Source organism: Rana temporaria, chromosome 13 (genome assembly GCF_905171775.1).
Source record: "Rana temporaria chromosome 13, aRanTem1.1, whole genome shotgun sequence".
NCBI lineage: Eukaryota > Metazoa > Chordata > Amphibia > Anura > Ranidae > Rana > Rana temporaria.
In genome coordinates, this window is record NC_053501.1 from 9,753,285 (window position 1) to 9,771,634 (window position 18,350).

At 47.4% G+C, this 18,350-nt stretch overlaps 1 protein-coding gene across 2 annotated transcripts in view; it reads right to left on the minus strand.

Annotated features, from left to right (window-relative positions):
- The window catches only part of CCDC88C (coiled-coil domain containing 88C), a 150,168-nt gene that overhangs the window by 129,519 nt on the left and 2,299 nt on the right, over positions 1-18,350 (minus strand). For both annotated transcript variants that reach the window (XM_040332983.1, XM_040332984.1), the window contains exon 2: positions 8,258-8,358. In XM_040332983.1, coding sequence (XP_040188917.1) covers positions 8,258-8,358 — 101 coding nt within the window. The remainder of the gene's footprint in view (positions 1-8,257; positions 8,359-18,350) is intronic.

Here is an 18,350-nt window from a genome sequence, read left to right on the forward strand (position 1 = left end):
TGATCTGCTGTTGAAGCCGAAGTTTGTTCTTGCAGGAGGCCGTCGATACTGCTTGGCATTAGAGGGCCCCTGCCCAGGGGAGGACTGTCGTTTAAACGCAGGCCCCTGAACCCTCTTCTTAGTTGGCAAGAGAGTACTCTTGCCGTTTGAAATGGTCTGAATGTATTTATCTAAGTCCTCTCCGAAGAGCCGTCCTCCATGGAAGGGAAACCCTGCCAGGAGCTTCTTGCATGGGGGCTCAGCCTCCCAGCTTTTTAACCATAAGAGTCTTCTCATATGGATAAGGGATAATGATAAACGTGACGCTTGTTGGATAGAATCCTTGATTGCGTCTACCGTAAAACATATGGCTTTAGGGACATCCGAAAATTCTTCTGCCTGCTCGGCAGGAATAAGTTCAAGCATTTGTTTAAATTGATCCGATAAAGCTTGAGCGACTCCAATCGCAGCCACGGCTGGCTGTACTACTGCCCCTGCAGAAGTGAAGGAGTTCTTAAGTAGGGCTTCCAAGCGTCTATCAACTGGATCTTTGAAAACCTGTACGTTTTCTACAGGACATGTTAACGATTTGTTAACACATGAGATGGCTGCGTCTACTGCAGGAGAAGCCCATTTCTTGGAAAACTTTTCTTCCATAGGATATAAGACAGAAAATTTCTTAGGTGGAAAGAAAACCTTGTCTGGTTTGTTCCACTCTTGGAACAAGACTCCCTCTAAGAGAGGATGGATCGGAAACACAGCCCTGCTTTGAGGCGCCCTCAGTGAGCCCAAAGCTGAAACCGTCGATACCTGGAGATCTGGTACAGGCAGGTTGAATGCCTTATGGACCAAGTCCGTCAAGCCCTGAATCCACCAGCTCTCCCTCAGGGAGACTGCCCCAGACTCCTCTGTATCCGGATCTTCGATCCCTGAACCTACTTGGTCTCTGTCCAAGAGGTCGTCCAATTCCCCAGAGGAAAGGACCTCCTCTTCCGAGGGTCCGCGCACGGGTGACGGAGATCTATTCCGCTTACTACCCCGCATGGCTGCGGCTATCATTTCTCCCATGCTTCTCCGCATCTCATTTAAAGAGGCGAGTAACACCTCTTCCGTGACCACCTTAGGGTTGGGTTGACTCGCGTCAGCTCTAGCCCCAGACCCCGATGGCCCAACGGCTCCCTGTGGGGAAAGCAGCGGCATAGCTCTATCCGAGACCTCAGACTCTGCGGGGGAATCCCCACCTTTTGTACCCTCTGATCTTGATGCCATAGTACAATACCGAGGTACACCTGCTACTTATTGGTACCTGGGACTTATAATAGTTAAATGCCCAAACACCTGTTTGGGGAATAAAAAATGTTTCCTCTACCCTAGATGACACCTTTTTTTTTTTTTTTTTCAAAGAAAAACTTTTCTTCTTTTTTTTTTTTTTTTTTCAATCTAGGCAAGAAAAAACATTCTATCCCCCTGAGTAGTATTGCCAAAGAAAAGACTATGAGATGGAAAAGAAAACCAGCCTATTCCTAGGCTAAACCACAATCTTCTGAAGACTGTAGTATTCTTTCTGGCCACTGTGTGTCCTCAGCGCCCGTGCTTCCCTCCAGTCCTTCCTCCCTTAAGCCAGAGAAATGAATGAGCTGTGGCATCTAAGGAAGGGCCGCCCCTTCCTTTAAACCACTGACCCGCCCTTCCTCCCCAGCTAAAACGGCGCCAAATGCGTCTATAACACGTGCACGCGCACCGCGCGCGCGCCCGCGACGGGGGGTTGGGAGGAAGGGCCTCTCTGTTCCTGCAGCCGCAGGCCTGTGAACACACGAGGAGGTCAGCGTTTTGCCTGCCTTGCAGGCATGAGGGAGAGGACTGGATAGAGCATCGCCTGGAGGCTTGCAGGTAAGCATAGCTCTCTGACACACACATACACTTGTACATAAAAGGCCCCACTCACAGCTTTTACAACACTACCAGGGAGGTCACTTTTTATGGGGAACTATAACATATAGAGCCATCCTATCTTCATGATATGTGACTGGTTTGCCAGATGCAATGCATAACCTTTAGGCATGTCCCCTGTGACCTCCCAGAAAAAACTTGCTAAGAGCCAAGCCCCGCAGGTTTTTCCCCTTACTTACCTGCTCCATGCCGCAGGACTTTGCCAAGCAAGAGGTCCAATCTTCCCCCCCTCCGTGGGGATGTCTAGACCTTCAGGCCCTGGGAACCTTCTTCTTCCATGAAGGATCCACTGTCCTGGGCCCATACAGCACCCTGGCAAACAGAAAACATTAGGCGCCCCAAAGGTTTCTAAGTTCTGGGCCCAGGGTCCAGCTCTCTTAAAAAGAAAGCATTATGGGCTATACCCCAAGGGTTTGGGGTCCGGTTACTGACCACTTTAGCGCGCAGGCTTTTTTGGACAGAACCGGTAGCTCACCTAATCCCAAGGATGCGGAGGCAAGCTAAACCATGACTAACACCTAAGACACTGGCGTAAAAACTGAGGTACTCCTCCTATGGGAGGGGGTTATATAGGGAGGGGCATTTCCTGTTTGAAGATTGCCAGTGTCTACACCTGAAGGTACTCCATATAACCATATAGTAATGAATGCCGCTCTGTGTCCCGTGATGTAACGATAAAGAAAACATCAACCACGTCGGGTTACCAGCCAATTACATAAAACACGCCCCCCTCATACTCATTTGAATTAGGCGCGCTTACACCGGCCCCATTTACGCTACGCCGCCGCAACTTACGGAGCAAGTGCTTTGTAAATACTGCACTTGCCCGTGTAAGTTGCGGCAGCGTAGCGTAAATAACATACGCTACGCCCGCACAAACTTACGGCGGGCTACTTGAATCTAGCCCATAGTGCTTGTAAACCCTTCGGCTCCATTCACATCTAGACGTTTTGAATTGCAGGCGGAGATTCCAAATCGCAGCAAAAAGCGGGACGCCATTACTCCTTAAATGGCACCCCAATGTGTAGTTCTGGGCGGATCCCTCACTTTTCTCATGACCATCCTCACCCCATGAGGAGAAACCTTCCATGGAGCTCCAGACTGAGGGCCATTGATGGGTATTTTATGTTTTTTCCATTTATGAATAAATCTCTCCCAGTTGTCTTCTTCTCGCCGAGCTTCTTGCTGGTGGTCTTGTAGCCCCTTCCAGCCTTGTGCAGATCTACAATCTTCTCCCCCGACGTCCTCTGACAGATCTTTGGTCTCCCCCATGATGGTGAGATGTGATTGGAGGAAAGAGATTCTGAGGACAGGTGTCTTTTATACACATAACGAGTTGTCGTTAGGAGGGCCTTCTTACATTGACAGGACTAATCTGTGTGCCACAGGAGCACCTACAATAGCCAGTCTGTGGGGGGAGAATTATTGTGGGTAGGGGATCAAATACTTATTTTACTCACTCAACTGCAACTCCATTTATAACACTTGTATTGTGTGTTTTTTCGGTTGATATTCTGTCGCTATCATATAAAATACACCTGTGATAAAAATTATAGACCCTTTATTTCTTTGTAATTGGGCAAAGTTACAAAATCTGCAGGGGGCCAAATAATTATTTTGCCCACTGTACATATAATGTACACATAATTATACATGGGGGGGGGGGGGTACCCAGGAACAGACATGCCAACAACTGGGGGGGGGGGGACACCCAGGAACTGAGACATTCCAACAACTGGGGGGGGGGGCACCCAGGAACTGAGGCATTCCAACAACTGGGGGGGGCACCCAGGAACTGAGACATTCCAACAACTGGGGGGGGGCACCCAGGAACTGAGGCATTCCAACAACTGGGGGGGACACCCAGGAACTGAGACATTCCAACAGCTGGGGGGGACACCCAGGAACTGAGACATTCCAACAACTGGGGGGGGGGGGACACCCAGGAACTGAGACATTCCAACAACTGGGTGGGGGGGCACCCAGGAACTGAGACATTCCAACAACTGGGTGGGGGGGGCACCCAGGAACTGAGACATTCCAACAACTGGGGGGGGCACCCAGGAACTGAGACATTCCAACAACTGGGGGGGGGCACCCAGGAACTGAGACATTCCAACAACTGGGGGGGGCACCCAGGAACTGAGACATTCCAACAACTGGGTGGGGGGGCACCCAGGAACTGAGACATTCCAACAACTGGGTGGGGGGGGGGGCACCCAGGAACTGAGACATTCCAACAACTGGGTGGGGGGGGGCACCCAGGAACTGAGACATTCCAACAACTGGGTGGGGGGGCACCCAGGAACTGAGACAATCCAACAACCGGGGGGGGGGGGCACCCAGGAACTGAGACATTCCAACAACTGGGGGGGGGGACACCCAGGAACTGAGACATTCCAACAACTGGGGGGGACACCCAGGAACTGAGACATTCCAACAACTGGGTGGGGGGGCACCCAGGAACTGAGACATTCCAACAACTGGGTGGGGGGGGGGGCACCCAGGAACTGAGACATTCCAACAACTGGGTGGGGGGGGGGCACCCAGGAACTGAGACATTCCAACAACTGGGTGGGGGGGGGCACCCAGGAACTGAGACAATCCAACAACCGGGGGGGGGGCACCCAGGAACTGAGACATTCCAACAACCGGGGGGGGCACCCAGGAACTGAGACAATCCAACAACCAGGGGGGGGGGGCACCCGGGAACTGAGACATTCCAACAGCTGGGGGGGGGGGCACCCAGGAACTGAGACATTCCAACAACTGAGGGGACACCCAGGAACTGAGACATTTCACCAACTGGGGGGACACCCAGGAACTGAGACATTCCTACAACTGGGGGGACACCCAGGATTGGCAACCTCCCGACATTTAAGGGACACTCATGAACGGAGATATTTCGACAATCTGAGGACACACAGGAACTGACACATTCAGCAGCAGATGAGATCGCACAAGTCGCAGAGCTCACACCAGTAGGAGAATCAGCGTGTCAGTTAGAGACGCAGCGTCACACGCCATCTCTGCTGGAGAGGAAATGGTTGAGATACGCGGATGGTGTTAGAGATAAAAATGGCACAGAGTTAAAACTAACCAAAAAGAGAACTCTGTGGCCACTAAAAACGTGAGAGGTAAAACCCAAGGCAGGAGCCGCCTGGTGTGACAAGGCCGACATATGCAGCTCAAAGCCCCGGTGCTGCCAGAGACAGAAACCATCTAGCCATCGCACACAATGAAAACTGAATCCCACAGTACCCCACACCTGGACCTGATAGGACCCCCCTCCCCCACCCTTAACTTGACAGAAGAAGTACTTGTTTAAAGTACAGTGGAACCTTGGTTTACGAGTAACGCGGTTTACGAGCGTTTTGAAAGACGAGGACGTTTTTTTTTTTTGCGAGTGTTGTCCCGCAAAACAATCGGGATTCAATCCTCTGCGGTGTGCAGTACCGCATTTGGCCAGATGTGCGGGGGTGCCAGTGACACTCGATTCTGAGCCGTTTGAAAATACTCAGAATTATGCTCCGTTCCCTAGCGTTTCTGAGCCTGTCCGAGGCATTCCGAGTTCAGCAGAGCTGTCTCCAAGTATTTCCGAGTCTCTCCGGTGACCCCCCTCACCTCTGGCCACATGTGGTATTGCATGCAATAGAAGTCAATGTGAAACTAATTATCTTTGTTTCCATTGACTTCTATGGGGAAACTCGCTTTGATATGCGAGCGCTTTGAATTACAAGCATTCTCCTAATGCAAGGTTTCACTGTATGGCCCCGGATTCAGAAACAATTTACGTCGGCTTATCTATTGATACGCCGCGTAAATTCTAGCATGCGCCGGCGTATCTATTTTCTGTATTCAGAAAGCAAGATGCGCCGAAATTTGGCTAAGATACGACTGACGTAAGTCTCTTACGCCGTCGTATCTTAGTTGCATATTTACGCTGGCCGCTAGGTGGCGCTTCCGAGAGATTTACGCGTAGAATATGCAAATTAGGTAGATACGCCGATTCAGAAACGTGCGTCCGCCCGGCGCATTTTTTTTACGTCGTAAACTTACCCCTGCTATATGAGGCGTAGCCAATGTTAAGTATGGACGTCGGGCCAGCGTCGAATTTTGCGTCGTTTACGTAAGTCGTTTTGCGAATAGGGCTTTGCGTAAGTTACCGTATTTACCGGGGTATAGCGCGCTCCCGCATATAGCGCGCACCCCTAAACTTGACCCGGATTCCTGTGAAAAAAAGATTTTTTGTACTTACAGTTTTGGTGTCTTCCGCGGCGTCCATCGGCGGCCTCGTCGGGTCCGGCGTCCGTCTGCGGCTTCGGGTGTCCTCTTCGTCGGGTGCGGCGTCCTTCTGCGGCGTCCTCGCGTCCTCCCCGCTCGTTTCCCGCGCCGAGTTTGAATACTGCGCCGACATATACCGAGCGCAGTACACTCGTGTATCGTCGGGCAGGCTCGGCTACTCTCGTGGTGACGTCCTGTATGTCAGCGCAAGAGGCGCCGGAACTGCCCGAAGATACACGAGTGTACTGCGCTCGGTATATGCCGGCGCAGTATTCAAATTCAGCGCGGGAAAGCGGGTATCGGCGTATACCGCGCACCCTTTCAGGGCAAAATAGTGCGCGGTATACGCCGATAAATACGGTACGTTCCCGTCTAAACCAATGAGGCTTTGCGGCGTAATTTAGAGCATGCGCACTGGGATACGTCCACGGACGGGGGCCGTTCGTTAAAAACGTCATTTACGTGGGGTCACACTGAATTGACATAAAACACGCCCACATCTTCCTATTTTAAATTAGGCGGGCTTACGCCGGCCCTCATACACTACGCCGCCGTAACTTAGGGCGCAGGTTCTTTCTGAATACAGAACCTGCCCCACTAGGTTACGGCGGCGTAGCGCATCCGAGATACGCTACGCCCGCACAAAGTAACGCCGGGCTTTCTGAATCCGGGCCTATATCTCCAGGTACAATAACCTTAATTTAAAGAATTTCCTTCAGACAGTGGTCTCCAAACTTTCTAAGCAAAGGGCGGGTTTACTGTCCTTTAGGGGGGCCGGACTGTGGTCAGTGGAAGTAGGTGGTCAATGCTCGGGCATCAGTGCCCCTTCATTGATTTTAATGGGAGGAATAGTGCTTCATTGTTGAGATCAATGAGAAGAATAGTGCCCCATTAATGGCATCAGTAGGGGAGAATGTTGCTCCATCATTGATGTCAGTTAGTGAAATAGTGCCCCAAGGGCCAAATAAGGGCAAGCAAAGGGCCACATCCGGCCCCCGGGCCGCAGTTTGGAGACCACTGCCTTAATAGAAAAACGGATATAAATCCACTTTCTGTGCATCAAATGCCTTTGCAAACTCTGATACAGTGGAACCTAGGATTACGAGCATGATCCGATCCAGGAGAATGCTTGTAATCCAAAGCACTCGCATATCAAAGCGAGTTTCCCTATAGAAGTCAATGGAAATGAAGATAATTTGTTCCGCATTGACTTCTATGGCATGCAATACCGCATGTGACCAGAGGTGGTGGGGTGGCACTAGAGAGTCTCGGGGACAGCTCGGCTGATGGAGTTATTCCGAACCGTTCCGAGTGTCACCGGCGCCCCCCGCACCTCTGGCCAAATGTGGTACTGCACACCCCATTAGCTTGAATTCTGCTTGTTTTGCGAGACAACACTCGCAAAAAGTTGCTTGCCTTTCAAAACGCTTGTTAACCCGCGTTACTCATAAATCAAAGGTTCCACTGTACTACGTTGTAGAAGTGACATGATCACTGCTGTACATAGCCTGTGCAGAAAGTAGAGATGTGGGAGGGGCCCAACTACAGGAAGGGGGCGGAGACGAGACCAGTTCCCCTGCACAAGGAGAGAGGGCAGCAGAGAGCGGTCTTTATTACAGGAAGGGGCGGAGACGAGACCAGTCCCCCTGCACAAGAAGAGAGGGCAGCAGAGAGCGGTCTTTATTACAGGAAGGGGGCGGAGACGAGACCAGTCCCCCTGCACAAGGAGAGAGGGCAGCAGAGAGCGGTCTTTATTACAGGAAGGGGGCGGAGACGAGACCAGTCCCCCTGCACAAGGAGAGAGGGCAGCAGAGAGCGGTCTTTATTACAGGAAGGGGGCGGAGACGAGACCAGTCCCCCTGCACAAGGAGAGAGGGCAGCAGAGAGCGGTCTTTATTACAGGAAGTCTCACGCTGGATCACTGCACAGATCTGGAGGAAACACACAAAACACACCGAGAAGAACACACAGGACCAATAGATTTCGATGATTTGTTCTTCTCCCGGAGTTCAGTTTTATTACACACACAGGATTCGATACTTACATTTGTAGCATAATCTTATTTAGGAAGACTCCGTCTATCAGATCCATGAACATGGACAGTTTATTTTCATTTTCAGCACCGCATGGACCGAAGGTTTTCACCTGTAGAAGAAAGAGAGGATGTTGAAGTTACATTGGCATATGGGACCCAAAAACCATAAAGTAACATATGCATTAAAAAAAAATTAAAATAATAATAATAATAATAATAATAAAATGACAAATATCATATGCCTTTGCGCCCATTCACATTAGGTAAATTGGAATCGCAGGCAGAATTGCTGTAATTATGCTCACCATTCCAAATCGCTGAAAAACGTGCATTCGGGCGCCATTATACTTAAAGCGGATGTGCCATGGGAACAAAATATTAAAAGCCAGCAGCTACAAATACTGCAGCTGCTGACTTTTAATATTAGGACACTTACCTGTCCTGGAGTCCAGCGCCGATCGCAGCAGAGCACGAGCGATCGCTCGTCACTCTGCTGCTCCCCCCGCCATCCACGCTGAGGGAACCAGGAAGTGAAGCGCTGCGGCTTCACTGCCCGGTTCCCTACGGCGCATGCGCGAGTCGCGCTGCGCCCGCCGATTGGCTCACACGCTGTGTGCTGGGAGCCGAGTGTTCCCAGCACACAACGGGCGACAGACGGGATGTGACGGAATGCCCGTCTTTCGCCCGTAGCGTGTGGCCGGAAGTGGGTGCAAATACCTGTCTTTAGACAGGTGTCTGCACCCCCCTCCCCCCTGAAAGGTGTCAAATGTGACACCGGAGGGGGGGAGGGTTCCGATCAGCGGGACTCCACTTTAGGGTGGAGGACCGCTTTAAGGTGCTGGAAATTTTTTTTTTGCCAATCTGGTCTCTCAAAAAGGAGCAGGAGCTTCTTTTGAGCAACAGACTTTTTTTTCAACCCGATTATTTAAAACGGCCTTGCCTACACACGATTGTGAAAAAAAAAAAAATGATCTAGCAAAGCGCGGTGACGTAAAACACGTACGACGGCACTATAAAGGGGGAAGTTCCATTCGGATGACGCCACCCTTTGGGCTGCTTTAGCCGATTTTGTGTTAGTAAAAGACGATTCGCGCTTTTCTGTCTGTTACAGCGTGATGAATGTGCTTACTCCATTACGAATGCTAGTTTTACCAGAACGAGTTCTCCCGTCTCATAACTTGCTTCTGAGCATGCGCGTTTTTTTTCACGTCGTTAAAGCCCACACACGACCATTTTTTACAACCTTAAAAACGACAAACGTCGTGAATAAATAGGAGCATGTTCGAAATTTTTAATGCCCATTTTTTAGATCGTGAAAAATGCTCTGGAGTCCACACACGATCGTTTTTAACTACATAAGAAAAAAAAACTTAATTTTTTAGAACCCGGAAAAACGGTCGTGTGTACGCGGCATTAGTCATTTCAGTTTTAGTTGTATTTTAGTCTACTAAAAATTATGTTCATTTTGACGTCAACAATATTTTCGGCGAAATTCTATTTTTTTTTCTAAAAAAGGGGGGGGGGTTGCCATCTGGGGACCTCTGGACCTTTTAATAAAAAAAAAAAAAAAAAAGGGGGGATTGCCCTTTAATTATAAAAACAAGTATATATATAATTATTATTATTAAAGGGCCCAGAGGTCCCCTGGATGGCAACCCCCCCCCTTTTTTATAAAAAAAAAAAAAAATTACTATTATATATATATATAAATAATGTAATTTTTTTTATAAAAAAGGGGGGGTTGCCATCCAGGGGCCCTGGGGGACCTCTGGGCCCTTTAATAATAATTATATATATATATATATATATATATATATATATATATATATATATATATATATATATATATATATATATATAAATTAAATAAATAAAAAAAATATATATACTTTTTTTTTTATAAAAAAAAAAAAAAAAAAGAAGGGGGGGGGGTTGCCATCTGGGGCCCTGGGGACCTCCGGGCCCCTTACAGGTGTACTGCCTGTACCCCCCTGATGGCGGCCCTGCACATACATACACACACATTTAGAGAGGGTTGTCCCTACTCCTGTTGTAGGGACAACCCAAATTTGGGATTTTCTTTCACTTTCCATGATAAGGGTAAATATAACAAAATAGAGAGGGGTCAATCTCCCTTCAGAGACAGCAATAAGAATTTGCCAGGGGTTCTAATCCCTCTCCACCAAAAAAAAAATGCTTTCATTAATTTGTTTCCCATTCTGCATTTTTTTGCCTTTTATATCTTGTTTCCATTTTTGCTACATTTATCTGTTTTGTGTTTTTTTTTTTTTTTTGGCGTGCCGGCCACACAAGGTGATGTAAATGGTGACGGCGAGTTGCCATATGTTGCCGGTGACGATGGATTCTATAAATGCCCGTCTTCCTCTACGTGCTGCGTCAGGCTGTCACTCGGAGACAGGTGCTGGGGGGGGGGGGGGGTCTCTGGAGAGGGGATCGGCACTGCCCGTTCGCCTTTTGTCTGGCTCTCTGGATTGTGTTCACAATAACGTTCGTCTCGGCTTCCAGCTTTTGTCTTCGGAATGCCAAATAGACGAGGGCGGAGCGGTGTGCCCGGAGGATTTACATAACTGTCCCTCTTCTGTCCCCATGTCCTGCAGGACTGTCCTAAACAGGCCCACTCATTCACCACTGAAATATTTTATATCAGATGTAAAAAATTAAAATAAAAAAATTTAAAAAATGGTCACGAAAACAGGGAAGGCAAAATATAAGCAGAGGGAACCTCTGTATAAAAAAGGAGATGCAATGGGCAGTATGGTAGAGGAGGGTTGAGCAGCACCGGACTCCTGGATTCAACTTCCACCAAGGACACCATTCGCTTTGCATTGGTACCTTCATCCTCTAGCCAGGGGTGTCCAAACTTATCATGCAAAGGGCCACTTTATTGTCCTTCAGACTTTAAGAGGGCCGGATTGTGGCCAGCAGGGGCAGAAAAAGTCACGGGCCCAGCATCAGTGAGAATAAATATGGCCTCAGGGTTGGTGGTCAATAGGAAGAGGAGTATTCCCCCTATTAGTAGGTGGAATAGTATCCCATCATTGGTATCTGTGGAAGATATAGTGCCCCATTGTTGGTGTCAGTGGGAGGAATAGTGCCTCATATCAGTGGAAAGAATTGTGCCCCAAGGGCCGGATTCAGGCTAGCAAAAGGGCCACATATGGCCCTCGGGCCGCAGTTTGGAGACCCCCTGCTCTAGGCACTCCGACAACTCAAATAAAACCTGCAGACCATTCAATATCAGGTGAAGTCACTCCATTTACGTGTACAACTGCAGGAAAAAATATTAGATTGTAAGCTCCTTGGAGAGCAGGGTCCGATATAACCCGTTTGATGTCTTCTGAATACACAGTATCTCACAAAAGTAAATACACCCCTCACATTTTTGTAAATATTTTCTTCTATCTTTTCATGTGACAACACTGAAGAAATTACACTTTGTATCTACAATGTTGTGTAGTGAGTGTACAGCTTGTAGAGACCTCCAAGACATCCACTGCCTTGCTAAAGAAGCTGAGGGTAAAGGTGATGGACTGGCCAAGCATGTCTGCAGACCTAAACCCTATTGATCATCTGTGGGACATCCTCACATGGAAGGTGGAGGAGCGCAAGGTCTCCAACATCCACCAGCTCCGTGATGTCATCATGGAGGAGGGGAAGAGGACTCCAGTGACAACCTGTAAAGCTCTGGTGACCTCCATGCCCAAGAGGGTTAAGGCAGAGCTGGAAAATAATGGCGGCCACTCAAAATATTGACACTTTGGACCCAATTTGGACATTTTCACTTGGGGGTGTACTCACTTTTGTTGCCAGCGGTGTAGACATTAATGGCTGTGTGTTGAGTTATTTTGAGGGGACAGCAAATGTACACTGTTATACAAGCTGTACACTCACTACACAACATTGTAGCAAAGTGTCATTTCTTCAGTGTTGTCACATGAAAAGATAGAAGAAAACAGTTACAAAAATGTGAGGGGTGTACTTACTTCTGAGAGATACTGTATAAAGTGGTCAGAGGCCAGGTACTTCAGTAACAGGAGCCATGACAACCCCCATCTGATCCTGGGAGAGTTGGAGATCAGAAGAAGTAAGACGATCCGCTATTTGTGTTCAATGTAATGAAGTGTTTCAGGTTACAGCTCAACCGGCCTCGTTCACATACTCAAGTCACCGCACCCACACAAGGCCTGGATCCTGTGCACCATGCTGTACCATTCATACCCAGCATGCCACTGTACCAATTATACCGACCACACCCCCCTATACCAACCATACCCAGCATGCCACTGCACCATCCATACCGAGCATACCCCCCGCCACCATACCCAGCATGCCACTGTACCATCCATACTGAGCATCCCTACCCAGCAACCCCCCCTATACCATCCATACCCAGCATGCCACTGCACCATCTATACAGAGCATGCCAGTGCACCATCCATACTGACTACCCCCATACTATCCATACCCAGCATGCCACTATACCATCCATACAGAGCATCCCTACCAGCAACCCCCCCTATACCATCCACACCCAGCATGCCACTGAACCAATTATACCGACAACACCCAGCATGCCACTGCACCATCCATACTGAGCTTCTCCCCCTCATACCCAGCATGCCACTGCACCATCCATACTGAGCTTCTCCCCCTCATACCCAGCATGCCACTGCACCATCCATACAGAGCACCCCCTCCATACCATTCATACCCAGCATGCCACTGCACCATCCATACCGAGCACCCCCCCCCCCCCCCGATACTATCCATACCCAGCACACCCCCTATATCCTCCATACCCAGCACACCACCCCCCTCCTATATTATCCATATGCTGCATGCCACTGTACCATCCACACAGAGCTTTTCCTATACTATTCCCTTATACTGACTTTCGAAATTTAGGCCCCTTTCATACCGAGGGGCTTCTAAAACTGCCAGTAAAACACTGAGCTTTTAATTCATTTCAATGGAGAGGGAGCGTTTTTTTACCTCCCCACCAGCGCACCGCCGCAGTGTGAAAGCATTCATTAATTTTAATGAAAATAGGTTTTCGCAAGCTTTTCAAGCTCTTTTTTTTTTTCTCCATGAAAGCGCCTCAGTGTGAAAGGGGTCTTACAAATGCAACGATTTAGCCGCGGTGCCCATTCATTTCAATGGGCAGGAGCGGTGGAGGAGCAGTATACACACACACACACCGCTCCTTCACCGTGGCAAAGATGCTGCTAGCGGGACTTTTTTTACCGTCCTGCTAGCGCACCGCTCCAGTGTGAAAGCCCTCGGGGCTTTCACACTGGAGAGACAGCAGCGGCTATTTCAGGGCGCTATTTTTAGTGTTATAGCACCTGCAAAGCGACCCAGTGTGAAAGGGGATGGCCTCAGACTGCAGACACACTTACCTGAGCCCCATCCCGATCCAGCGATGTCCACAAGAGCAGCGGCTCTCCCGGGTCTCTCTCTCTCCTCATTGGCTTACACAGCAGCAGGAGCCATTGGCCAAAAGACTTCTTATCGGGGACACGCGGCAGGGCGGGAGGAGCTAGGACCGCCAACGGGGGACCAAAAATAAAGGGGGATCAGGCTACTCTGTGCAAAGGCATCACACAGAGCTGGAAAGTAGGACATGTTTTTTTTTTTTCTCAATAAAAATCCTTACTGTAGAATTATTTTAGGGATATATATATATATATATATATATATATATATATATATATATATATATATATATATATATATATATATATATATATATATATATATATATATATATATATATATATATATATATATATTACATTATTATTGATCATAAAAAATTAATCAAACCAACCTATTTGACAGCTAGTAACCTCTCAGAGCCGGATCACACAGGGGCGACTTAGCCAACTGACAAGTCGCGCTCCGTACTATAGAAACCGTTCCAATAGGAGAGACTCAAGTCGCTTAGAAAACGGTTCCTGTACTACTTTTGGGATGACTTCAGGGCAACTTGCATTGACTTCAATACAGAAGTAATTTTTCAAGTCGCCTCTGAAGTCGCAGGCAGATCGCCTGGCCGAGTCGCTCGGCAAGTCTTGCCGCCCCTGTGTGAACCGCCTCTAAATCCTCTTGTATTTTATTGTATTATAACTGTATTGTCTCCCTTTTATATTGTAAAGCGCTGCGTAAACTGTTGGCCTTATATAAATCCTGTATAATAATAATAATCAGTCTATGGAATATTTTTCCCTCAGTGGCCTGAGAAGACACCTAGAAAAAGAAAACACAGACGGCCACCGAGGGTTGTCCAAAAAGAGCCAAAAACTGCCTCATGTGGCCCCTGAGCTGCAAGTTGGGCATCAGGTCTTTACACAAAACTCATGACTTTTCTACCTACAAAGCCATCCACAACTCTGCCCCCAGCTACATCACTGACCTAGTCTCTAAATACCAACCTAATTGTTCTCTTTGTTCTTCCCAAGACCTCCTACTCTCTAGCTCTCTCATCACCTGCTCCCATGCTCGTCTCCAGGACTTTTCCAGAGCCTCTCCAAGCCTATGGAACTCCTTACCACAATCTATCCGCCTATCTCCTTCTCTATTAGCTTTTAGAGGATCCCTGAAAACCCTCCTCTTCAGAGAAGCCTACCCTTCCCACAACTGTCCATCTGATCATGTCCCACAGCTAACTACCCTTTGTTCCACTTGACCCTCCCTTCTAGATTGTAAGCTCTAACGAGCAGGGCCCTCTGATCATTCCTGTATTGATTTGTATTGTGACTGTACTGTCTTCCCTGATGTAAAGTGCTGCGTAAATTGTTGGCGCTATATAAATCCTGTATGATAATAATAATAATAATAAATATTGTAAAGCGCTGCGTAAACTGTTGGCCCTATATAAATCCTGTATAATAATAATAATCAGTCTATGGAATATTTTTCCCTCAGTAGCCTGAGAAGACACGTAGATAAAGAAAACACAGATGGCCACCGAGGGTTGTCCAAAAAGAGCCCAAAACGGTCTCATGTGGCCCCCGAGCTGCAAGTTGGGCATCAGGTCTTTACACAAAACTTATGGCTTTTCTATCCGTTACTCAGAATGACGACACAATTAGGATTAGTCAAAAAGTCATTGCAAAAAGTGGCAGTATTATGCCAAGTGCAGAAACTTAGAAACTTTACGCGGCCAAAGCGAGCGCTGATTAATTCTGTGTTTGCTGCTTTCAGATCATATGCAAAACATGCACACTTCCTGTACCTGGAAGATTCAGATACAATCGAAGACTGCCATGCTCGTCGTCTGCAAACATCCATGTGTACAGTACATACAATAGAGAAAGTTAACTTTATGGAAAAATATAAATTATAAAAGCTGGAGAACAGTCAGGATTTTGAATGCAGAAGAGAAATACAAAATAACGTCTCTTCAGCATTAAAAGGCGTGCGCACAGGGTGTGCCAGGTGTGCCCAGGCACACCCTATGCAGCTCAGTACCCCCATCTTGCAGCGCTACCGGCTTCCCTCCTCTGCCGCGGGCACTGATGATGTTTCAGGATGAGTGGCTGAAGTGGTAATGTAATTTACCAGCCCCTTACATTTCTGAATAAACACAGTGATTGGCAGTGCCGGGACAAGGTTATCTAGAGCCCAGGGCAACCATGCAATATTGCCCCCCCCAGATGTATGAGCATTATGTGTCAGCAAAAATCCCATCTTTCCCCCCAAAAAAAACAACCATTAATCTGCATGCTCACCCCCCCCCCCCCCCTCCAAGCGAAATATTTCTGTGGAAGCGTATAAAGATCTAAGATTTCTATGATAACATATACAAGTTTCCAGACCAGCATTCCAATTATAAGTAAGGGACATCATTTGTGGACAAAAGTAACAAAATGATAAAACAGTACATACAGGGGGGACAACCTGCAAGCCAAACGCTGCTGAGTTATTGGATCCAGCAGGCCCTCAGCAGACCCCAGGAGGCAGATAACTGAACCACAGAGCTAACAATCCAACATGGTGGCTGCAGCGTCAAACCGAAAAACACTGAGATGTTCTTGTTATTTACTGTTGAGCCTCAGACTCATCTTCTATGAATGCGACAAGTGTAATCAGAATTTCAGAACTTCCACTAAAGAATTTTTATTGAAATAAGAAATCTGAATCAGTAGACTGCCATCTAAATATCTATAAGAGCATATAGTGATCCAATAGAGAGTTCTGTAAGGGCATATAGAGATCCAATAGAGAGTTCTGTAAGGGCATATAGAGATCCAATAGAGAGTTCTGTAAGGGCATATAGAGATCCAATAGAGAGTTCTGTAAGGGCATATAGAGATCCAATAGAGAGTTCTGTAAGGGCATATAGAGATCCAATAGAGAGTTCTGTAAGGGCATATAGAGATCCAATAGAGAGTTCTGTAAGGGCATATAGAGATCCAATAGAGTGTTCTGTAAGGGCATATAGAGATCCAATAGAGAGTTCTGTAAGGGCATATAGAGATCCAATAGAGAGTTCTGTAAGGGCATATAGAGATCCAATAGAGAGTTCTGTAAGGGCATATAGAGATCCAATAGAGTGTTCTGTAAGGGCATATAGAGATCCAATAGAGAGTTCTGTAAGGGCATATAGAGATCCAACAACATTTGTGTGACCTTGTGTATGCAACACAAGTTTGAGCCAACATTCTGTCAGAAAAAAAATCCACGGTTTTGTTGACGGAATGTCTGATCGTGTGTACGCGGCATTAGAGTGAAATCAATTGATCCCTCACAATCGGCCAAAGGCAATGATACCTGTCAGGTAAATTTAGGAGCAACCCTTCCTAGACATCAGGGTGCTACACATATAATTCCAGAATGTTATGAAGAGTGATCAGATGAATTGCAAAGTCCCTCTTTGCCATGAAAATAAACGTAATCCCCCAAAAATAAAAACATTTCCACTGCATTTGTGATAAAAAAGCGTCATGGCGCCCAAGAAAGTCCAGTAAACTCCAGGGCTGTTGATTCACCTGCGGGATCGGGGCAGCACCAATGCAGAGCTTGCTCAGGAATGGCAGCAGAGAGGTGCGATGACATCGGCACACGGTGAGAAGACATTTGGAAGACGGCCTGGTGTCAAGAAGGGCAGCAAAGAAGTCACTTCTCTCCAGGAAAAACATCCGGGACAGACTGATACTCTGCAAAAGGTACAGGGATTGGACTTCTGAGGACCGGGGGAAAGTCATTTTCTCTGACAATCCTTTACGATTGTTTGGGGCATCCAGAAAAAAACCTTGTCCGGTGAAAAAAAAGGTGAGCGCCACCATCAGTCGTGTGTCATGCCAACAGTAAAGCATCCTGAGACCAGTCATGTGTGGGGGCTTCTCATCCAAGGGAGTGGGAGGCACACTCACAATTTCCGTAAGAACACAACCATGAATAAAGAATGGTCCAAAAACATCCCCCGAGAGCAACTTCTCCCAACCACCCAAGGACAGTTTGGTGATGAGCAATGACTTTTCCAGCATGATGGAGCTCCTCGCCATAAGGCCAAAGTCATAACCAAGTGGCTTGGTGATCAAAACATGAACATTTTGGGTCTAGAGCCAGGAAACTCCCCAGACCTCAATCCCATTGAGAACTTGTGGTCAATCCTCAAGAGGCGGGTGTCAAACCCCCCCCCCCCACAAATTCCGACAAACTCCAAGCCTGATGGGGCCCAGAAAATGAACAACGGCATGCAGAGGTCTTGAAAAGGAAAGGTCAACACTGCAAATATTGACTCTGCATCAACTTTACGTCATTGTCAATAAAAGCCTTTGACACTTAGGAAATGCTTGTAATTATACTTTGTATACCATAGTAACATCTGACAAAAAGATCTAAAAACACTGAAGCAGCAGACTTTGTGAAAATTAATATTTGTATCATTCTCAAAACTTTTGGCCACCGCTGTAATAGCGTTCTATACGGGCATTTAGGGATCTAAAAGGGCATATAGGGATCTAAAAGGGCATATAGGGATCTAAAGAGTTCTAGAAGTGAATACAGAGATCCAAGAGTTCTAGAAGCGAATACAGAGATCTAATAGCGTTCTACGAGAGCATATAGAGATCGA